The sequence below is a fragment of the Anolis sagrei genome, chromosome 5, assembly GCF_037176765.1.
Source record: "Anolis sagrei isolate rAnoSag1 chromosome 5, rAnoSag1.mat, whole genome shotgun sequence".
Classification (NCBI taxonomy): Eukaryota; Metazoa; Chordata; class Lepidosauria; order Squamata; family Dactyloidae; genus Anolis; species Anolis sagrei.
In genome coordinates, this window is record NC_090025.1 from 83875861 (window position 1) to 83900066 (window position 24206).

General features: G+C 40.3%; 2 protein-coding genes across 7 annotated transcripts in view; both read left to right on the plus strand.

Annotated features, from left to right (window-relative positions):
* Positions 1-12180, plus strand: part of ATXN7L1 (ataxin 7 like 1) — an 87349-nt gene extending 75169 nt beyond the window's left edge. For 4 of the 6 annotated variants that reach the window (XM_060778363.2, XM_060778366.2, XM_067468813.1 and 1 more), the window contains 4 exons: positions 3571-3692; positions 6483-7413; positions 7893-7967; positions 9603-12180. In XM_060778363.2, coding sequence (XP_060634346.2) covers positions 3571-3692; positions 6483-7413; positions 7893-7967; positions 9603-9644 — 1170 coding nt within the window. In that variant the 3' untranslated portion in view covers positions 9645-12180. The remainder of the gene's footprint in view (positions 1-3570; positions 3693-6482; positions 7414-7892; positions 7968-9602) is intronic. The other 2 variants (XM_060778364.2, XM_060778367.2) reach the window with 1 other exon arrangement.
* Positions 12181-16925: 4745 nt separating this feature from the next.
* Positions 16926-24200, plus strand: EFCAB10 (EF-hand calcium binding domain 10). The gene is made up of 4 exons (XM_060778362.2): positions 16926-17059; positions 19259-19423; positions 22892-22976; positions 23977-24200. The coding sequence occupies exons 1-4, from the start codon at positions 16963-16965 to the stop codon at positions 24011-24013; spliced, it is 384 nt and encodes a 127-aa protein (XP_060634345.1). The 5' UTR covers positions 16926-16962; the 3' UTR covers positions 24014-24200.
* Positions 24201-24206: the final 6 nt, after the last annotated feature.

Consider the following 24206-nt stretch of genomic DNA (forward strand, 5'->3'; position numbering starts at 1 on the left):
AACTGTGAGTAATTCAATCCATCAATACAAAATCCATGAATATGGAAGACCAACTGTATATAGTTTTAGGTTTGCATTTATTTATTGATCTTTAATGTGGAGTCTTTGTATTGTAACTTAAGACATTCATAGCATAAGATCAGCAGATTTCAGAAGAGACATCATGGTAGCGAATTCTATCTTTCAGACTCTTGGCATAACTTTCGAGACTAAGTGTCTTTTTTGTAAGCTAGTTTATTCAATGCTTAGACCATAGGCCTCCCACAGATATCACAAATAAATATATAAAAGCCATATGGCCATGTTCTAGAGGCATTCTCTCCTGACGTTTCGCCTGCATCTATGGCAAGCATCCTCAGAGGTAGTGAGGTCTGTTGGTACTAGGAAAAAGAGTTTATAAATCCACAATTTCTCGCAGCCAAAAGGACTTTCAAAACACCACAGGCTCACCAGATCTATGACCGCCTGGAACACAACCTCTTACGAGAGAGAATTGGTGAATGCCTTGCATAAGCTCAGTCTTGCATCTAAATAGACCAGCGGTGCTGGTTGATATTCTCATCCCAGGAATGAATATGCAGATGTTACTCTTATTCAAATATGTAACAGGCATTAAATGTTTCTGCCTCTGGAGAATAGCTCAGATATTGAAAAAGAAAGCAAATATTTTAACTAATTTGTCATCTTGAGTCATTGTAGTCTACCTCGAAGCATTTGAGGGATTTCATGAATACAGTGCTAGCAGAAGATTCATGAATTCCTTCTCTCATCCAGTCCAATAATGTAGTTTGCTCATGTGTTACATTAGCCATCTGCTATAAAATCAGCCTAATCTAAGTACACACCAACCTGGTTGCGCCTGTTTTTTTCTCCCCACTTAGTTACTATTTAACTGCTATTAGTCAATGTAGCCATATGTTGTGGTATCAGAAGTTCTTTGTATAAAGCTGATGCAGTGTTGGGTATCCAAAGAGGCTTGAAATCCTTCGGTGATTATTCTGACAGAAATTTAAACTAAAATAATTAAGTGTACATGGTGATTTTCATTATTGTAGGCTGTTGTAAAAAAAAAGCAACGTAGTGTTAAATATTGATCAGTTAAATTATTTTTAACCTGTCTACTGACATAACCTTAGCACTTATGGGCAGGGAAGCTGAGAAAGATTTGTCAGAGAAAGATATCTACAGGGCGAGGAAAGTGTGACCTATGGACCAAATATGGAAATTTTACCACATTTTGGGTTGCTTTAAACCTAGGAGGTTTCTTTTTTTAGTATTTATTTATTTATTTCAAATATTTGTACCCCGCCCTTCTCTATGCTTGAAGGAGTGACCTAGAAGTCAGCTTTTGAGTCACTTTCTGTTGGAACCTCTTCTAGGCCTAAAATGAACAAAAAATGAAATATCCCCTATGCCTCCTAGAAGGTTTTGCTTGCATTTGGGAGTGAGTGAGAATTGAGGGTTTTGTTTTTGCAGGGTGTATGTGCTGCTCTTAAACATCTGGGAGGGAGGGAGGGTTTCCAACCATCATTTATCTATATCTAGAGCACTATTTCTCAAACTCTGCTCTTCCAGGTGTTTTGGACTTCAGCTCCCAGAAATCCCAGCCAGCTTACCAGCTGTAAGGAATTGTGCGAGCTGAAGTCCAAAACATCTGAAGGAGCACAGTTTCAGAAATACTGATCTAGAGAATTGACTTTTTGTGGTTGGAATAGCAAACAAACTGGATTTAAACATATCTGAGATAAATATGTCCAATGAGTCATGATTTGGTAATACATGGTCCATTGGCTACATGTGGCCTGCATATTCCTCCTCACCAATTTTGTTTTGATTAACAATAGCAAACCACTTCAACCATTAGCCCCCCCCCCCCCCCCCCAGTATAGCAGTCATCCTAAAACAAGGTATGTTGCCTTCGGCTCCACTTGGTTTTCTTCCCCCCCCCCCAGCCCCCCACAAGGCTTTCAAGACAAAAGTGAACTTCCAGTTTTGTTTTGAGGTGGTAGTGGAGAGCAGTTGGCAGTGGTTCTAGGGACTGAAAATTACTCCTGGGTCCCCAGAATTTGCCGACATAGTTTAAACTTGACACAAACATGTCTAAAAAGTAAAATACATGCATGGAATCACCATTTGTGAAAGACGTTGTGTGTCTTCACGCCATACACAAACTTAAATAGACAAATTTCCCTGTAATAAATGTAGATATGACAATTTAAAAAGAATTTAATTATAGCTGTCATGCTAGAGGAAAATCATGTCAATAAAATGTCGCGCATAATTGATGGAGCATGTAATTTGCCACCTTTTGTTGCTAAATTTATAAAAGTGAAATTAAAAAATTGGCTCGGCATACTTTTCCATGGGAAAGCCATCTTCATTTAACCCTCGTTCATGAAGACTTTAGGCTAACAACATTGGCAAAGTGCTTGGCACACTAAACAATAAGTTAATAAAAAAAGGATGCCCCACACTAGAACAGAATTGTAAATGCCTTTTCCATCAAATGCAAATCCATTTGTAATATGCCAATAAAACCAAAATATGAGCTATAGATAGGAAAGGAAATAGCATAAAGCAACAACAAAAGTGAATATTCCTCCTGTTATGGCTTTTTATACAATGGTTCCTTGTGCAAAATACAAATGTCTTTTTATAATGTTGCTAGCCGTCCCCTGCCACGCGTTGCTGTGGCCTACTCTGGTGGTCATGGGGGTTCTGGGTGGGAGGTTTGGCCCAATTCCATCATTGGTGGGGTTTAGAATGCTCTGTGATTGTAGGTGAACTGCAAATCCCAGCAACTACAACTCCCAAATGTCAAGATTCTATTTTCCCCAAACTCCACCAGTGTTCACATTTGGACATATTGAGTATTCGTGTAGAGTTTGGTCCAGATCCATCCTTGTTTGAGTCCACAGTGCTGTCTGGATATAGGTGAACTACAAAACCAAAGGACACTGCCCACCAAACCCTTCCAGTATTTTCTGTTGGTCATGGCAGAACTGTGTGCCAAGTTTGGTTAAATTCCATCATTGGTGGAGTTCGGAATGCTCTTTGATTGAAGGTGAACTATAAATCCCAGCAACTACAACTCCAAAATGACAAAATCATTTTTTTTTTAGTGAAGGACATACATTGGATTGTTAGGTGTCTTGTGTCCAAATTTGGTGTCAATTTGTTCAATGGTTTTTGAGTTCTGTTAATCCCACAAACGAATATTACATTTTTATTTATATAGATTTCTGTGTTTCCTTTCCATTGAATAGTTACTGATTGCTTTCTACATATGTATGTATAGCAAATAAGAAAGAAGAACATTTACAGCATCAAAAAATTAAGAAAGTAAGACAGAAAAGATAGTAAACAAAATATATCAGATTATCTCAGAAATGAAATCCAAATGTTAGTTTAAAAGTGGACCACATTTTATTGAATATCACAGTTACTTTCATTTAATTCAAATAGATAGATCCATCACTTTCTATTTTCTGTATCTGCATTGACTGGCAGCACTTTTTTTGGGCATATTAACTTGACCTTCACAAGACATTTGTTTTTCCATTCCTTCAGTTTTGTTCATTTGGAAGTCATTTGATGGGAAGAGGGTACTATGTCTTTGACAGAAGATGGGATCGTTTTCGACTAGCACTAAATTCCATGGTAGAAAAACACTTAAATTCACAGATGTGGAAGTAAGTAAACTATTTATACCTTTGGGCTTAGTCTTCTATGTTTCTGGCTTTCCTTTATTTCTCACTGCACCTACTCTTAATATATAATCATGTTCTGTAGGGGAAGAAACACAACTAGAGGAGATTATGTTAATAATGTGCAGAAACTGATGGCAGGTCTTGCATCCGGTTTTTAAAGGCAAATTCCTATTCCTGTATGCTTTCAAGAGGCAATTCTCCCTTGGGGAGACAGAAAAATGGCAGCATGGTGAGCATAGAGGGATTCAAAGCCACAAAAACCATCCAGATTTAGCATCACCCCCTGAAACCAAACATATCTGTATTAGCAAAAACACATGCTTCTCAGGGAAAATGCCCAAACAGTAGTACCAAGCTGTAACTCTGCTTTAAGATGTCTGAACAGAGAAGTAGGGCAAAGGCGATTTTGTAATTTGCATTGGTAGTAACAGGGCTTCTTTGCTGGAACAGGTCTTGACTTTAGATTAATTTTGGATTATATTGTATACATAATTTTCCTCAAGATACATGGTTCTCTTGTTCCCCAAAAGCACCATAGCTACATATCAATGAAATGCTGTCTGTGAAGGGACTTTATTTTTTTTTATTTCACATATTTGTATCCCTTTTTTTCTCCCCCGAAGGGGGACTTAGGGTGACTTCACAATAGGCAATTCATTCAATACCAACAACAGCAATAAATGATAAAAGCAATTAAAACAATTCATTAATGCTGTAAAATTACTGAAACATTGTTTAAATCACGCAGATTTGAAATTATACTCTATCTCAGTCCATTGTCATTCGCTTATTTATTTATTTATTTATTTCGGGTACTTCTCAACCCCCGAGGGGGGACTCAGGCTGGCTTACAAAAAGGCACAATTTGATGCCTGCACAAATACACATAATGTACAAAACCATAGTTAAAACAATTATCACAGCTAAAAACAATCAAAACAATCAGTATATAACACATCAATAAAACTATTCTCATGCTCAGTGTTCGTCTTTCAGATTTGGGTCTCATTCTAAATTGCTGCCTCTACTGTTCAAATGCTTGGTCCCATAACCAGGTTTTGAGTTTCATTCTAAAGGTCAAGAGAGAGGGGCCAATCTAATGTCACTAGGTAGTAAGTTCCACATGCGAGGGGCCACCACTGAGAAGGCCCTGTCTCTTGTCGCCACCAGTCGTGTTTGCGAGAATGGTGGGACTGAGAGTAGGGCCTCTCCATCGATCTTAGACTTCATGATGAGATCCGTTCAGACAGGTAAGCTGGGCCAGAACTGTTCAGGGCTTTATAGGCTAAAGCCAGCACTATTCCGGTTAGCAACCTGGCTGCTGTCTTCAAAGGCTACTCCATGTAGAGTGCATTGCAGTAATCTATTCGGAATGTACCAAGAGCATGGACCACCGTGGCCAAATCTGACTTCCCAACTGACGCACAGTTTTAATTGTGCAAATGCTCCCCTAGCCACCTCCAAGACCTGGGGTTCCAGGCTCAGAGATGAATCTAGCATCACTCCCAAGCTGCAACATGTGTCTTCAGTGAGAGTGCGACCCCCATCCAGCACAGGCTGTAACCCTATGCCCTGTTCAGCCTTTCGACTGACCAGGAGGACCTCTGACTTGTCTGGATTGAACTCCAGTTGGTTCGCTCTCATCCAGACTGTCATATACATATTCATTAGTATATTAGAGACCAGGCTGAATATTATTTTTATGTTAAACAACAGATGATGATAGATGTTAATGTTATGCATTAATTTGTTGTGATGGTGCGATTTCCAGCTTATCATGACCTTAAGGCAACCCTCCCATGAGTTTTTCTAGGGCTGATTGTGTGATGTATCCAAGATCATTCATTGTGTTTCCAAGGTCAGGCATGGAAACACTCAATTCTGGTCTCCATAAAAACATCAATTCTGGTCTCCATAAAAACATCAATTCTGGTCTCCATAAAAACATCAATTCTGGTCTCCAGAGTCACATTTGTATTAATGTATAATGCAAATAAATGCTTCAACTTGCAAGGGAGATAGGTGCAGGTAAGAGCAGAACCACTTTGTCTCCTATTCTGATCTAACAAAGCCAAACTAGTAGAATATAGTAATCAACAGTATCTGATTCTACTGAGACATCCAGAAAAATAAATAGGCTGCACTCCCGATTTCACCCAGAGTAGGATATAAATTGGGGCAATAAACACTGTTTTGTTACCTTAGCTTAACTTGAAATCAACTGCTATTAATCTATTTGGTTGAATTCCACATTTAATAATAATAATAATAATAATAATACTTTATTTATACCCCGCTCCATCTCCCCCAGGGGGACTCGGTGTGGCTTATATGAGACCACGCACATCAGTACAGTACACACATTATAATACAAAAACATAACAATACCAGGAAATAAAATACATAAAATGCAAAAGTCAATATAATAAGTGAACAACAGTATGAAAACAAACAATTAAAAACAAAGGATTTCACTGGGCAGGACCACATTCAAGGATAAAAATTTTAAAACACTTGGAGACAGGACAATGTAAAATTATCAGGATGAGGATCCGAGAGTGAGGGAGGATTTAATTGCACGAGCCTTAAATAAAGTGCTTCTAAGGACATTTTGTGCAAAGTTTTACAGTCGTAATATACTGTTATGTATCTTTTATTGCTCAGCCCTTGGGGAAAACTCATCCGTTCTGCATCATGTTTGTCAGAGGGTTTTGAAAACGACAGCAATGAAACATATGGCTCTCTTTTTTCTTTCTTTCTTTCATGTTTAAGGAAAATCCCTCCTGCAGTTGACAGCCCAGTGCCGTCTCCAGCAGCACATATCACCACCCCATTTTCAGCATCAGTTTTGCAGCCTTTCAGCAATCCCAATGCAGTATATATTTCTTCAGCGCCAGTCAATACAAGAATCCCTTCTTCCTACATCATGACTTCAGCCATGTTATCAAATGCAACTTTTGTGACTACATCAGATACAAATTCCATTATGTCACATACTACAGCTTTTCCTCATGTTGCTGCCAGCCTGAGTATCATCGATTCAGCTTTTAAGACTCCATCAGCCACATCGCCAGTGCCAGCAGTCATCCCTTCCCCATCCTACAAGCCATCCAAAACGAAAACCAGCAAATCCTCAAGAGTCAGAGATCTGTCTTGCCGCAGTGACGAGTCCTCTAGTAACAAAAAGAGAAAGCTGTCCTCTTCCTCCTTGTTGTCTTTGCAGACTTCCTCATCTTCATTTTCAGGGTCTCATAAAAAGAATTGTATCTTGAACCCAAGTTCGACACTTAACTCTTATCAGGCTACATCTTCCTATAACAATGTGTCAGTTCACAATGCAAACAATGGAACAACCCCACTCAGTGCCAAATCAGAGCCTTCAGGGCGGACTTTGTTATCAAGTAGCTCCACAGACTCAATGAAACATATGAGCATTGTTGTAAACAGTACGGACTCCTCCAATTTGCCTGTATCCTCCCTTGTTCACCATTCAGGGGACCACTCTCTAGCAGCACACAATGCAGTGTCTTCTCTACCCCTTTGTTTTGACAAATCAGGAGGGAAAAAACGTAAAAACTCTAGTTCTAGTAGCAAAGCCTGTAAAATCACTAAAATGCCTGGTATGAATAGTGTTCACAAAAAGAACACTGCCAACCTTATTTCTACGGTGCCAGATACTCCCAACAGCTCTGTCTCACGACAGGTAAGAAAATTTCCTGTTTGATTTTATAAGCCACTGAAATATTATTATTCTCAGATATAGGATGGAATCACTGTAGAAGCATACTTATATGCTACTCAAATGTACCATGCAAGTATCAAGAAACCCTGACTTGTTTTCATGAAACTAGGCAAGGAAAGGGGACATGCCTTCCTTTCTACTTCCTTTCATGCTCCAAGGATGCACAGCAAACTTCCTAAATTTTTAAACCACGTTTTCATTTGGTGTTCTGCATGGTCTAATTTGATTTCTTTTACGTTATACACTGTGGGCCAAGATTGACTGATATTTGCGTGATAATGTTTCTAAAATTTCTATTTCAAATTATTCTGAAAGAAAAAGTATATATGTGGATAAAGTTTTCAACAAAGAAAAAGTTATGGGAGTACAATAGAAGATTTTTACTGACTAATTTCTATAGACTTTGACATGATTTTCTGAATATTGTGTGTGTCTTGCAGATGGGGAAAAATAGCAGTGTAGCTTTGTCTCAGTCCAGTCCTTCCAGTACATCAAATCCAATGCACAACAAACAAGTGAGTTATGGTTTTTAATGTTATGCCTAAAGGGATTACAAGGAAGTCCCCAAATTACAAAGTTATACTTAAAAATGTAATAATATTTATTTATTTGATCAGTCATATGACCATTTCAAAATAGAACACGAGTAAAAAACAAGGCAAAAGGGTGAGGACAGCAGCCGACCTTCTATTTATAGTCAGAATCTTATTTTCCTAGTTCTTCTTTCAGGAAATCTGCTCTTTTCTTAATAGCTTTCAGAATAAAAAGGCTTACTCTGATTATGTTGGATCTTTCCTGCCCTTGCAAGAGGGATGTCAGAATATCATTTCTGTTGGGGGACCTGCAGTTGGATAATATTGGATGTAAATATCTGTCTCGCAGTTCAGTATATGCTGGACAGTCAATTAAGAAATGTTCAATGTCTTCCACTGTTTCTTCTCCCCAGACGCAGAATCTCTCACTTCTTGGGATGTTACAGTAACACCCGGTTTGCACCATAGTACTGAGTTGTTCAAACCTAGCCCTAGTATATATTCTTCTTAAGGGTAAAGGAAGTGGGTTAGGTAGTACTCTAAATGAATATTCCTTTTGTGGGACGCTAAAAACCTTGTGGCTGAAGACCTACCTATGCTCTCTAGGTCCAGCTGTGCATAGACATCCCTAATGCGCTGCTTGAGCACTTGCCCCCGGACCTGACTTAAAAATGTACTTGTTCTGAATCACATACAAATTCAACTTAAGAACAACCTTACAGAACCTGTCTTGGGTTGTTGGGTTTTTTCGGGCTATACGGCCATGTTCTAGAGGCATTCTCTCCTGACGTTTCGCCTGCATCTATGGCAAGCACCCTCAGAGGTAGTGAGGTCTGTTGGAACTAGGAAAAGGGGTTTATATATCTGTGGAATGACCAGGGTGGGACAAAGAACTCTTGTCTGCTAGAGCTAGGTGTGAATGTTTCAACTGACCACCTTGATTGGCATTTGATGGCCTGGCAGTGCCTGGGGCAATCTTTTGTTGAGAGGTGATTAGATGTCCCTGATAGTTTTTCCTCCGTTGTTTTGCTGTTCATTGAACAAAATCTGGCTACCAGTATTAAAAAAAAACTCTAAAATTACAACAGCAAAAAAACAACAGAGGAAAAACAATCAGGGACATCTAATCACCTCTCAACAAAAGATTGCCCCAGGCACTGCCAGGCCATCAAATGCCAATCAAGGTGGTCAGTTGAAACATTCACACCTAGCTCCAGCAGACAAGAGTTCTTTGTCCCACCCTGGTCATTCCACAGATATATAAACCCCTTTTCCTAGTTCCAACAGACCTCACTACCTCTGAGGATGCTTGCCATAGATGCAGGCGAAACGTCAGGAGAGAATGCCTCTAGAACATGGCCGTATAGCCCGAAAAAAACTACAACAACCCAGTGATTCTGGCCATGAAAGCCTTCGACAATACATAGAACCTGTCTTGTTCATAACGTGGGGACTGCCTGTACTGTCTCTGATCTTTGTGTTATCACTATAGAAATTGAGAGATAACTAGAGAGAACGTTGTAGTTTTCTCAGATTAAAATATAACTGCTCTGATAGAATATGCTTTCTGCGGGATCAAATGTATTGTTTTGAAATTGATTTTATCTTTTCTTTCAGAAGACGTTAAATCGGACTGGCAGAATAAGGACTCTTCCATAACAGGAAAAGCAACCAGCCTATAAATCAATAGGTCTTAGCAGCCCTATGCCAGAGATTCTTGTTTCACTTTTTATGTCCTGCAGATTGTTTTAATTTGTTTTTTTTTAAATGAAATTTACATAAGACCATATTTCAATTTTATTTGTGTTTCCCACAAATATTGGCCTCTGATCTGTGTAATACAGCTTAATTTTTAATTCTGACTTTTGAAACAAATTGTTGCATTTCCTCCTTTTGGTTCCCTGCAGCAATGAGAGCAGCAGACATTCCAAAATAATACAATTTGTGGTAAACTATATTTAACAAAACCCAATTGCAGTAACTTCTGTATTTATTATTGTCTGAAGAATTTAGAAAAAATGTCTAGTGCATTTCTTGGCAGTATATAATAGTCAGTGGGGGAAGTAAAATGTGCCCAGAAATTTCACTGACTTTATCAGTGGTTTCAGTGAAGCACTTCTTCGTGGTGGTCTTTCTGATCTTCTCAATAGACCCAAAGGTTTATGTAATTGCTCCATGATCTTGATAAGAATGGAAAAACGTAGATGGAGGGACCCAAAGAATCTATACTACTGTTCTACTTAATAATAAAATTATTCTTGAAAAGATAGGAATTGGACAAATTGAATCTGTATTGATAGGACATACTGAATTTGTATCAGTAGAATTGCACTGACAATGTTTTACAGGAATTACTAAATATTTTTTTTAATAAAAGTAGATTTTGTAACCAGGAAATTCAGTAATACTAGGGTACTGCAAAATCAGTACAAATGAGTTACCTTTTATTTCTACAGTGTTAAAAGTGCACTTATACGCTGGTTTATTTACATCTTGGGAAAAAGAATGCAAATGGGAGATGGTTACTTTTTTATTTCTTTAAAGGCTTAAACCAGAGTTTAAAACTTATTAAATGTTTAACAACGGTAAAGAAGGCTAGGCCCTCTCGGGTAAAATTAGAAGATATTCCTAAAGTAAATTTTTATAGTGTTAATTTTGTAATAATTTATGTTTTGCTATATTTGGGAAGTGACAGGAATACTTTCATGAGCAGTATGAAACTTAGGAAAGTTTCAGCAATGTTTATATTTTTCATGTACTTTTGAGTTATGTTTTATTGTACATTTCTCTGGACTGAAAAGTGTGTACATATCTTTGTTATTTTTGCACAAATTTTGTCTTCGGTTGTTAGAAACAGAGCCTTGTTAACTTTTTTAAAAACTAATTTATTTTGTGTTGTGTAACTTCAGGAGTTTTCAAGTCAACAAAAGACCTTCCAGTTGATGACCTGCCAGTTTGCTTTTTTACTTTTACGGGGGAAATTGTGAGATTTTGTGGCTGTGACTGCCATTCAGTGACTGAAGGAGCAAGTGTTAAGATCACCTTAGCTCTTAGCACACGCGTGTTATGTAGGAAGCCAGACTGTGGAAAGTGTTCATTGAATGCTGCTTATATATCTACTTCTTCACTTTCAGTGGCTTTGGCTGGAAAGCATTTTCAAAGCCTAAATATCAATAAAACCTCCCATACTTTTTTGTTCCCTGCATTTATACTTAAAGAAATAGCTATTTAATTTTATACATACTAAATTGTTTCACCTGAAAAATGAAATTCATTTTTAAAAATGGATATGAACTGGACCAGCCTATAATGTATTATTAGTGTAGTGTTAGTTCAACAGTTCTTTTTTTCCTCCTCTGCTGCCCCAATCCCATTTGCCTGAAAACTTTGTGATTCGTTTCCAGCAATAGAGGCTCAGAAGCTTTGGTTGTTACACATCCGCAATGCATAGGCCCGTCAGCCATATTTTAAAAAAAGCGACTCGGATAACTTGTATGCCTTCTTTTGTATCAATGTTAAAAATTGTACATAGTGCTGATCAACCTTTGTAGAAAATAGTTTATACAGCATATTCTATTATTGCTGATTCTCAGTGAACTATTGTTTAAAAGGAAAAAAAGAAATTTTTCTATTTACACCTTATATTTTGTTATGCGGTTGTCCCATGGCACTTTAACAAAACTCTGTGGGTTTTGCATAGCTGGTCAGTCATGGGGAATATTAACTGTTGCACAGAAATGAATTTGCACCTCCTCTATTGTGCTTTCCTACTACAGATTTTAGAATCTTTTTCCAGAAGACTTTTGAAGAAAGCATGTCCAATCGTTCTAAAAGAAAATGCCATATGTGTAAAGTCAATTTCTTTTCTACGAACCCATATTTTATAACACTAAGTATTTTCATTCTTTAAACTGCACCTTTTATGTATCAGCAGTATCAGAGAGAACCCATTCCATGCTTGTGATAATTGTAAGTGTTGACAGTAGGTGTAAATAGTAAGCTTTACGGCTTTCAGTTTTGGGGAAAAAAGGACAAAAGAACAAACATGTATCTGACTGATACTGCCATGGTTCAAAGCCAGGCCTGGAGATATTCTCTAGTGAGCGATTGTATTTCTTTTTGTTTTGTTTTTGCTTTAATATTATTTTTTGTAACATGGCTTTGTAAATAAAATAATTTATATGTTTGTAAGAAACATCTGTGTACTTTTTAAAATTAGTTTTTGAAAGAAAATGACGAAGCATTTACACCATTGGGGAATATAAATAAAAATATAATGTTCATTTGTGGGATTAACAGAACTCAAAAACCACTGAACGAATTGACACAAAATTTGGAAACAAGACACCTAACAACCCAATGTATGTCCTTCACCCAAAAAAATTGATTTTATCATTTGGGAGTTGTAGTTGCTCGGATTTATAGTTCACCTACAATCAAAGAGCATTCTGAACCCCACCAACGATCGAATTGAACCAAACTTGGCACACAGTTCTCCCATGACCAACAGAAAATACTGGAAGGGTTTGGTGGACAGTGTCCTTTGGTTTTGGAGTTGTAGTTCACCTACATCCAGTGATCACTATGCACTCAAACAATTATGGATCTGGACCAAACTCTACGCGAATACTCAATATGCCCAAAAATGGACACTGGTGGAGTTTGGGGAAAATAGAATCCTGACATTTGGGAGTTGTAGTGCTGGGATTTATAGTTCACCTACAATTACAGAGCATTCTGAACCCCACCAATGATAGAATTGGGCCAACCCTCCCACACAGAACCCCCATGTGGGCCACAGCAATGTGTGGCAGGGGACGGCTAGTCTATATAAACAAAAATGTAATGTTCATTTGTGAGATTAACACAACTCAAAAACCACTGGGCGAATTGACACCAAATTTAGACACAATAAACCTATCAGCCAATGAGTGACCATCATCCATTAACACCCCCCACACACACCAAAAAAAAAAAAAGCAGCAGAAAGGATTTAACAACCCAAAAAAGCTAAATGACAATACAGATGCAGATGCCCGGCCTACTAACTGTGGAGTACAACTGTGGGATGTACCTCTCTCAAGCACTGCCTTTGAGCCCAACTCTTTTCCAGCCTATGTCTAGAGGGAAGGAATGAAGGAGGAAAAAGGGGAAAGATGGAGGAAAGGAAAGAGGGAATGAAGGAAAAAAGCAGAGAAGCAAGCAAGGAAGAAAATAGGTAGAGAAGTAAGAAAGGAGGAAAAGAAGGGAGGAAAAGAAAAGGTGGGTACGCAGGAAAGAGGTAGAGAAGGAAGGAAGGAGGGAAGGAAAGAAAAAAGAAAGAAGGAAGGAAGGAAAGAGAGAGGGATGGAAGGAAAGATGGAGAGAAAGCTGGAATGTGTCCAAAGGAGGGCGACTAAAATGATCAAAGATCTGGAGAACACGCCCTATGAGGAGTGGCTTAAGGAGCTGGGCATGTTTAGCCTGAAGAAGAGAAGGCTGAGAGGAGATATGATAGCCATGTATAAATATGTGAGAGGAAGCCACAGGGAGGAGGGAGCAAGCTTGTTTTCTGCTTCCCTGGAGACTAGGACGCGGAACAATGGCTTCAAACTACAAGAGAGGAGATTCCATCTGAACATTAGGAAGAACTTCCTGACTGTGAGAGCCGTTCAGCAGTGGAACTCTCTGTCCCGGAGCGTGGTGGAGGCTCCTTCTTTGGAAGCTTTTAAACAGGGGCTGGATGGCCATCTGTCAGGGGTGATTTGAATGCAATATTCCTGCTTCTTGGCAGGGGGTTGGACTGGATGGCCCATGAGGTCTCTTCCAACTCTTTGATTCTATGAAAGAGGGAAGGAAGGAAGGAGAGAGAAGGAAGGATAGAACCAAAGAGCAAAAGAAGGAAGGAAGGAGGTAGAGAAGGAAAAAGGAGAAGGGAAAGAAAAGGGGGAAGGAAGGAAAGAGGGAGGGAAAGAAGAAAGGAGGAAAAGAAAGAAAGAAAAAGAGAGAAAGAAAAAGAGAGAAAGAGGGAAGATTGGCCACAGCAACGTGTGGCAGGTACAGCTAGTAGTATATATACTGGAATTGCATAGAATAATGGCTGGAATCCTCTAATACAGTGCATTATTTAACTTTACATAATACTTATTTATGTGGCAAAGATGCTAAGAAAGCCTGTTACTACTGTTACAGTCATCAGCATTGGGTTCTCATACACATTGGCCCTCCAAGACATGTCCTAACGCACAATGGGATTAAATATACAACAAAACTGATGCACATTCATCCCAATGTACATTGATAAATTATCTGGTTCCACTACATAGTAACAGTATAGCAGCCTTTGGATACAAACACTACAAAACTGTCCAATTCTAATTCCCACAGGTATAAATCCGCTTATGAAGACATACATTGCTAACAAGATTCCAGCCAATCACTTTTAAATGTCAGTATTGATACAGCAAATAGTAGTCTGTGTCAAGTAATGCTACAAGCTGAAATGTTGACCTTGGCAGCAGTAGGACAAGACCATGAATGCAGAGGCCATACAGGACATAAAGCATGGGAGGAATAGTCTGCCCTTAGACAACAGGTTTTGTCAGCCTTCCCTTGACACAACTGACCAACCCCAGGAAATGAACAACCGCTAGCCTATTGCACAAGCCCTTTTTGTCCCCTTCCTGCGACACATGAGCCAAGGGAGCCTTAGTTTAGAAGAGAGTAGTTTCTTTACATAGTTCTGGCTTTAATCCAAGTACGTAATACAGTTTTCAGGGCCAACTGTATATCCATTGCATCCTAATGTTTCTCTGCCTTACTAGAGATGGGATGTTTACAATGCTCTTCACTGCCATCTCTTTAGTTTGAGGGAATTCCAAATGCAAAAATGTTCAAAACTGAAAGAGTATACAGGCAGTCCCCAAGTTATAAACAAGATCGGCTCACAGGGCTTGTTCTTAAGTTGAATATGTATGCAAGTTGGAATGGGTAAATTTTGAAGTGTAACTCCGGCCTTTCACTATTGGCTGCTACTTCCCGGCGGATGTCCGGTCGTGCAATACCAGCTAGATAGTGTAATTTCTCCAGTGGTGTAGGGCGCAGACACCCCATGATAATGTGGCATGTCTCATTAAGAGCCACATCCAATGTTTTAGCGTGGTGAGATGTGTTCCACACTGGGCATGCGCACTGAGTAGCGGAGCAGCATAGCACAAGGGCAAATGTCTTCACTGTGTCTGGTTGTGATCCCCAGGTTGTGCCAGTCAGCTTTCATATGATACTGTTTCTAGCACCCACTTTTTGCTTGATGTTCAGGCAGTGCTTCTTGTAGGTCAGAGCATGGTCCAGAGGGACTCCCAGGTATTTGGGTGTGCTGCAATGCTCTAGTGGGAATCCTTTCCAGGTTATCCTCAGAGCTCGGGATGTTCTTGAGATGAAAGGCACATGTCTGTGTTTTAGATGGGTTAGGGATCAACTGGTTTTCCCTGTAATATTATTTATTTATTTATTTATTTAGAAGTTTTCTATACCGGCCTTCTCTCCTCGACGAGCGACTCAGGTCCGTTTACAACATATATGCAAATACAATAATATATAAGTACAACAAAGTGCAACGTCATTACAGATTAAAATAGTACAATAAAGTACAATGAAAACATCATCATCACAATTACCTAAGCCAAGTCGTCAATCCAGTCATAGTCATAGTCACAGTTCATCATCCTCCTTCCTTGTGGACAGAGGTTATAGATTCAGTCCTCGAGTGCCACATTCCAGAGCCAGGTCTTTAGTTAGTTTCCTGAAAGTCCGGAGGGAGGGAGGGAGCAGATCTAATCTGTAGTGGGAGGGAGTTCCAAAGCCGGGGAGCCACCACCGAGAAGGCCCTGTCCCTCGTCCCCACCAACCATGATTGCCAGGGTGGTGGGACTGAGAGCAGCCCCCCCCCCCTGGAAGATCTTAATAACCTTGATGGTTCATAGGAGAGAATCCGTTCGGACAGGTAAACTGGGCCGGAGTCCTTTGGGGCTTTATAGGTCAAAAACAGCACTTTGAGTTGTGCACGGAAGCTAATCGGCAGCCAGTGGAGCTGGCGTAACAGAGGGGTCGTATGGTCTCTGTACCCCGCTCCTGTTAGCAACCTGGCTGCCACTCGTTGGACTGATTGAAGCTTCCGGGCAGTCTTCAGAGGCAACCCCATGTAATAGGCAGTACTTCGGAAAGCTTCTGTTCAACCATCTCAAAGCTCCCTGCTTGAGCAGTAATGGCACGATCATCAGCATAGATGAAACTCTGTCCCTTCTGGCAGTGGCTAGTCATTTGTGTAGATGTTGAACATGGATGGAGCAAGCACGCTCCCCTGAGGCAGGCCGTTCTTCTGTTTCCGCCATCTGCTTCTCTGGCCCTGAAACTCAACAAAAAAGCTCCTGTTTTGTAGCAGGTTTCCTGAGGCGGGTGATCATCCTTTGTGATACTATACATTTTTCTCAGGAGGAGGCGGTGGTTTACGGTATCATAAGATGCCAACAGGTCTATGAAGACAGCTCATGTGATCTGCTGCCTTTCAAATGCCCTTGCTGTTGCCCGTTTTGGCTCAAAAGATATTTAGCCACCTGCGCTCCTTCTATTTGTATTGGTTTTATATTAATTTATGCCATGCTTTTGGTACAAAATAAGCAAATAAAGATTGTGCTTTCAAACTTTCACTGACAGTGCAGCAGAAAGAACTTGAAATAGAAAAAAAGGGCGCTTAGAGATACTCTAGAAATAGGGAGAGTGGGAGAGGCAGGCCCGCTTTCCTCTTTTGGAGAGAGAGGCGCCTCTGAGGTAAATAAACAACACCAAGTCCTGCTTCCAGTCCTTCCCCGCCTCGGTCTGGGGCGCGTTTCTGATTGGCCGCAGGGAGGCCGGCGCGTGGTCCTGATTGTGGTCCTGATTGGTCCCTGCCCCTTTCGCCACGTGACGCCCCGGCGTTCTTCCCCGTCTCCTAGCAACCGCGATGGACCGCGAGGAGGAAGGGCGCGAATACCTGGCGCAGCACAAAATCCCGGACCTCCTGCACACCTTGACCGCCTTGCTGCTCTTCCACCGCCCAGGTAGCCAATACAGCAGGCGTGGGCGAACTTCGGCCCTCCAAATGTTTGGGACGTCACCTCCCAGCATTCCTAACAGCCTCAGGCCCTTTCCTTTCCCCCCTCAGATTGCCCATGCCAGCCCCACATGAAAGGAAACCTCCACACTGTATTCCAGATGGGAAGCATGAGGATGGTCTTGCATCATTTTCTGAATCACTGCACCAGGATGTAGAGTGGGTCATGGGGACTCTGTGTGTCAAGTTTGGTCTTTATCGGTCATTGGATGAGGTTCACAATGGTCTCAGGAAGTGAGTGAAGGTACTGCAAATCCCATCATCCATGGTCCATCCCCCTTAGAACTGCACCAGGATGTAGAGTGGGTCACGTGTGCTCTGTGTGCCAAGCTTGGTCCTGGTTTGTGATTTGTAAGGGCCATAGCATTCAGTGGGAAATGAATCTGGTGAAGGTATTGCAAATCCCATCATCCATGGGCTATCCTGCCCTAAACTGCACCAGGTTGTAAAGTGAGCCATTGGGCCTCTGTGTGTCAAGTTTGGTTCTGGTGTGGGCCACAATGCTCTAAGGAAGTGAGTTAAACTACTGCAAGTCCCATCATCCATGGGCCATCCTCCCTCAAACTGCACCAGTATGTAGAGTGGGTCATGGGGGCTCCGTGTGTCAAGTTTGGTCTTTATCGGTCATTGGATGAGGTTCACAATGGTCTCAGGAAGTGAGTGAAGGTACTGCAAATCCCATCATCCATGATTCACCCTACTTAGAACTGCACCAGGATGTAGAGTGGGTCACATCTGCTCTGTGTGCCAAGTTTGGTCCTGGTTTGTGATTTGTAGGGGCATAGTGTTCGGTGGGAAATGAATCAGGTGAAGGTACACACTTTAAAATCTATGGGTAGGCCAAATGTAGACAACAACAACAACAACACTTTATTTATACCCCACCACCATCTCCCCAGGGGAGTCGGTGCGGCTTACATGAGGCCAAGCCCAGAATACAACAATACAAGCAATAAAAACAACAATATAAGCAATTTCAAAAACAATAAAACAATAACATAAGCATTATCAATAGGACAACACACTTTAAAATCTATGGGTAGGCCAAATGTAGTTAAAATTAAAAATAATGCTGGACATGGGCGAAAAAGTGATGGGGCGGTTTGAGGAAACATACAAGCAGACCTAAAACAATGTAAAGTCCTTTGGAGGACAAAGTGCTGTCATCCATGGGCTATCCTCCCTCAAACTGCACCAGGATGTAGAGTGGGGTCATGGGGGCTCCGTGTGTCAAGTTTGGTCTTTATCGATCATTGGATGAGGTTCGTAATGGTCTCAGGAAGTGAGTGAAGGTACTGCAAATCCCATCAGCCATGGCCCATCCCCCTTAGAACTGCACCAGGATGTAGAGTGGGTCACGTGTGCTTTGTGTGCGAAGTTTGGTCCTGGTTTGTGATTTTTAAGGGCCATAGTGTTCTGTGGGAAATGAATCGGGTGAAGGTACTGCAAATCCCATCATTCGTGGACCATCCTGCCCTAAACCGCATCAGGTTATAAAGTGGGCCATTGGGCCTCTGTGTGTCGAGTTTGGTCCTGATCCGTCATTGGTGTGGGTCACAATGCTCTAAGGAATTGAGTTAAAGTACTGCAAGTCTAATAATAATAATAATAGTAATAATAACAACAACAACAACAACACTTTATTTATACCCCGCTACCATCTCCCCAGGGGACTCGGTGCGGCTTACATGAGGCCGAGCACATAATACAACAATACAAGCAATAACAACAATACAAGCAATTTAAAAACAACAAAACAATAAACAATAACATAGCATTATCAATAGGACAACACACTTTAAAATCTAAGGGTAGGCCAAATGTAGTTAAAATTAAAAATAATGCTGGACATGGGCGAAAAAGTGATGGGGCGGTTTGAGGAAACATACAAGCAGACCTAAAACAATGTAAAGTGCTTTGGAGGACAGAGTGCTATCATCCATGGGCCATCTTCCCTCAAACTGCACCAGGATGTAGAGTGGGGTCATGGGGGAACCACAGTGGTCTGTGGGAACCGAAGCATTTGAAGGTACTACAAATCCTATCATGTTGCCTGTCCTCCCCCAAACCTCACCAGGATGTAAAGGGGATCATGGGACTGGCCAGTGTCCCTATGCGCAACCCAGCCATTGTTCTTGCCTTGCAGACAGGCCCAGGGAGTTCTTGATCAGGACCCTGGAGAAAATAAAGCTGGCGAAGCTGACCAATTCGGAGTATCCCTGCCTTATGGATGACTCGAACCTGGATGCCATGTTTGGGATGCTCGACGTGGAAGGCAGGGGCTCCATCAATATGGCGCAGTACAAAGGAGGTGGGTGTTGATTTTGTTTTCATCCGATCACCTTCTTGTTTGAGATACAGTATTTCCCAAAGGCACTGTTGCCTCTGTTAACTGCCAAGTTGGACTTCAAAGGGACTACAGGGAGGTGTGTTTGCAAATATTTATTTATTACTAGCTGTCCCCTGCCTCGCGTTGCTGTGGCCCAGTGTGGTGATCTGGAAAATAAAGTAATGAGAAAGTGTTGGTTTCTAATGTATGTAATTCCTTTATGCTTGTAAGTAAACAGTATTTCTTGTTGTTTCTTTGTCAGTGTTGATGTGGAGAGTGTCTGGTTTGCCTACTCTGGAATATGCAACATATCATAGTCCTTCTTTAAGGGTCTCTTTCAAATCTATGATACTATATCTCTGTGATTTCCTGAAAGAAGAACCAGGAAAGTAAGATTCGAACTATAAATAGAAGGTCGGCTGCTTTCTTCACATTGTTGCCTTGTTTTTTACTCGTGTTCTATTTTGAAATGGTCATATGACTGATCAAATAAATAAATATTATATCTGTGTGTGTGTGTGAGAATCGTATCTATCTATCTATCTATATTTATGACTGGATGGCTCTTTGTCAGGAGGGCTCTGATTACATTTTCTTGTCCTGGTGAAGAGAGTCGGACTGGATGTCCTGGTGAAGAGAGTCGGACTGGATGGCCTTAAGAATTTTCTGTTGGTCATGGGGGTTCTGTGTGGGAAGTTTGCCCCATTTCTGTCATTTGTGGGTTTCAGAATGCTCTTTAATTGTAGTGAACTATAAATCCCAGTAACTACAAATCCCAAATGTCAAGGTCTATTTCCTTCAAACTCCATTTGTGTTCACATTTAGGCATATGGAATTTTTGTTTCAAGTTTGGTCCAGATCCATCATTGTTTGTCCACAGTGCTCTCTGGATGTAGGTGAACTACAACTCCCAACTCAAGGTCAATGCCCACCAAACCCTTCCAGTGTGTTCTGTTGGTCATGGCTGTCCTGTATGCCATGTTTGGTTCAATTCCATCATTGGTGGAGTTTAGAATGCTCTTTGATTGTAGGTGAACTATAAATCCTAGCAACTACAACTCCCAAATGACAAGGTCTATTTCCCTTAAACTCCATCTGTGTTCTTATTTGGGCATATGGAATATTCATGCCAAGTTTGGTCCAGATCCATCTTTGTTTCAGTCCACAGTGCTCTCTGGATGTGGGTGAACTATAATTCCCAAACTCAAGGTCAATGTCCACCTAACACTTCCAGTTTTTTCTGTTGGTCATGGTGTTAAGTTTGGCCCAATTCCATCATTGGTGGAGTTCGGAATGCTCTTTGATTGTAGGTAAACTATAAATCCCAGCAACCACAATTCCCAAATGACAAAATCAATTTTTTGAGTGGAGTACATAAATTGGACTGTTAGGTGTCTTGTGTCCAAATTTGGTGTCAATTCCCCCAGTGGTTTTTGAGTTCTGATGGTAGGACGAACTAACATTACATTTTTATTTATATAGATTTATTTATTTCCTATATATATACCCCACCCTTCTCCTCCCGAAGGGGGACTCAGGGCGGCCTAACAAAAGCATCATACGATGCTAGCATCATAAAAGCAACTCCAGTACAATCAAAATATTAAAAATTAAAACAACAATTAAAACAATTAATTAAGAGTTGTAGGCCAAAAACACCTGGGGACCCCAGGTTGAGAACCACTGGTTTAGGGCTTTAAAGGTTAAAACCAGCACTTTGAATTGCGATTGGAAGCTGATCAGTAGCCAGTGGAGTTGGCGTAACAAAGGAGTTGCATGTTCCCTGTACATCGCTCTAGTGAGCAACCTGGCTGCCGACCGTTGGACTAGTTGAAGCTTCTGGACAGTCTTCAAAGGCAGCCCCACATTGAGTATGTTGCAGTACTCTATTTGAGATGTAACAAGAGCATGGACCACCATGGCCAAGTCAGACTTCTCAAGGAACGGGCGCAGCGCACAAATACCTTTTCTGGTTCAGCAATGAGTCATTTTCCAGACTTCTTTATACCATTCATTAATCTGTATTTTCATTTCCCTTTTAAAATATTTTGCAATTAATAATCTAGCTGCTGTTAATAGCATGTCTATTATTTTTCCCTCCTATCTTTCCCGTCCTCTTTTTTTTAATTAAAAGTAATATTTCTACTGGATTCCTCCTAATTTTTATATCCATAATATTTTCTGTTTCCATTATAACCAATTCCCAAAAATCTTTAACATATTTGCAATCTCACCACATATGCATATAGGTTCCAATTTCTTGGCACCATCGCCAACATTTTTCATTATTATTCTTATGTTTAACCTTCTCAGTGTTAAATACCATTTCCAAATTAATTTATAATAATTTTATTTTTTCTAATTGACATGTTTTTGTCTTGCTTTCCCTATCTCTTAATGTTAGTCTTTTCTTTTTCCCTGTGCCTTTAATTAGTATTTTATATATTTTACTAAGTCATGCGTATTTGAATGCAAGATCTGCCAAATACACAACAAAATTCGATTCGATTTTGAAGGTATGGGTGAATGACAAGGAAGGTCCCCTGTTCTAATCTTGCTACACATAATTGTAAATTCAGTGAATATCCCATATCCACAGGTGAAATATTTCAAGAACCTCCATGGATACTTCAAAGTGTAGATAATACTGAACTCTTTATTTTGACTACACTTGGGCCAGAAGAATACCATAGAATAGCACTGGAGGACGTAGAAAGGCCCACAAACACATTTGGGAGAGAATGTATTTGGGAGCATAGATAATGCACTACACATTCATCACTTGGTTGTTGTAGGTTTTTTTGGGCTATAAGGCCATGTTCTAGAGGCATTCTCTCCTGACGTTTCGCCTGCATCTTTGGAAGCAACAGCAAAACAACAGAGAGGAAACAATCAAGGACATCTAATCACCTCTCAACAAAAGATTGCCCCAGGCACTGCCAGGCTATCAAATGCTGATCAAGGTGGTCAGCTGAAACATTCACATCTAGCTCCAACAGACAAGAATTTTTTTGTCCCATCCTGGTCATTCCACAGATATATAAACCCATTTTCCTAGTTCTAACAGACCTCACTACATCTGAGGATGCTTGCCATAGATGCAAGCAAAACATCAGAAGAGAATGCCTCTAGAACATTGCCTTATAGCCTGAAAAAACCTACAACAATCCAGTGATTCCGGCCATGAAAGCCTTCGACAATACATTCATCACTTGTTGGGCAGAATTCCTTTCCAGTGGTGTTGTATACAACCAGCAGTGAACAACAACATTAGCTGCCCCAGCTGTGTCTGTTGAATAGGGATAATTGTGATATACACTAGCAACACCTAGGATCCAAGGTTGAGACCACTAATGTAAACAGAACCAAGAAGGTGAGGCAAATTCCTAAGAAATTTAATGCTGTTAGTAGAAAAATTTGTAAGATTCTTTCATTTCCCTAATATTTTAGCACTTGAAGCATTGGGACTAAGTAGTACGGATGAACCCTATGAAGAAACGGACTTAATTACACAAATCGTCTTTAAGGAAAATGTGTAAGTTGAACTGGAATGTTTCTTAACTCTTGAATGTTATCAATGCATTACATATCAATATCAACGTATCTGCATTTTTCCTACACTCGCTTTCCCTCTGCACATAGCTACGCTTCACTCTCTTCCTTCCACACTGTTAGAGGAATTTTCCTAAAATCCAGTGCCTGCTGGATTTTAGGGATCTCAAAAGCTGAGTATTTTGCCAGCAATTTCACACTGCTGTGCTCAGCTGTCTTAGCCAGTAGTGCCCACGGTCAGTCACCAAAATTCTGCTTTTAATTTTACAGTAGTCAATATTTGTAGGATATCCAATTAGTCCTTCCACACATTATTCCAAAAACCAGTTTATAAACTGGCCTTTACTATAAGCATGTTAGAAGTCAAGTGATTAATTTTAAAGGGAATTTATGTTACTAGAGGCTGTTGCTATTGTTGCTCTATGCCTTCAAATTGCTTCCAATTTGTAGCAGCCCTATCATGGGGTTTTTTGGGGCTGGGTGTGTGACTTGCTCAAGGTCACCCACTCTATTCCCATATTTAGACACAGAATGGAGTCCTGGTCTCCAGAATTGTAGGCAAACACTCAAACTACAATGCTATACTGGCTCTCACAGAGGTCATAGTCACAGGGAAACTACATTATATGAAAGTAAAGAAGCAAAAGAAGCAAAAGCACAAGTATGGAGTCAAAAAACTACTTTGCAGAAGTTTCGTCATCTCTCCCTCTTGGGACATTCACCTCAGCTCCTTACTTGCCCTTTACGTACCATTTTGGGTAACTAGAGGGGCTGCTAAGGGAAGAGAGGGCCAGCATATTTGTGCCTGCATTTGATCACGAGTCAGAATACATTTAAATATTAACCTGTAATGTTGTTTAAAAAAATGAAGAGGGGTGTTTTCTTAATTAGTACGATTGAAGACACTGTGTTCAGCCTTCTACACTATTTATGAATAGGACTAGTTTGTATATACTCATTTTGGTTCTCTGTCTATCTAACAGGATGAAAAAATTCGCAGAAATGTGGGCAGCTTTTTAATCTCAAATTTGCTGATGCTGAACCAATTCTGATTTAATTCTGAAAAATTATTGCACGTAATGATCGTCTCCGGCTGTGTCGATTATATTGTCATTCTGCAAAATACGGATTTTCATCTTTCCTTCATCAAAGTTAAGTTTTTATATAAACTTTTGTGAAATAAATGCCGATCACCTTATAATCAAAACTCAAG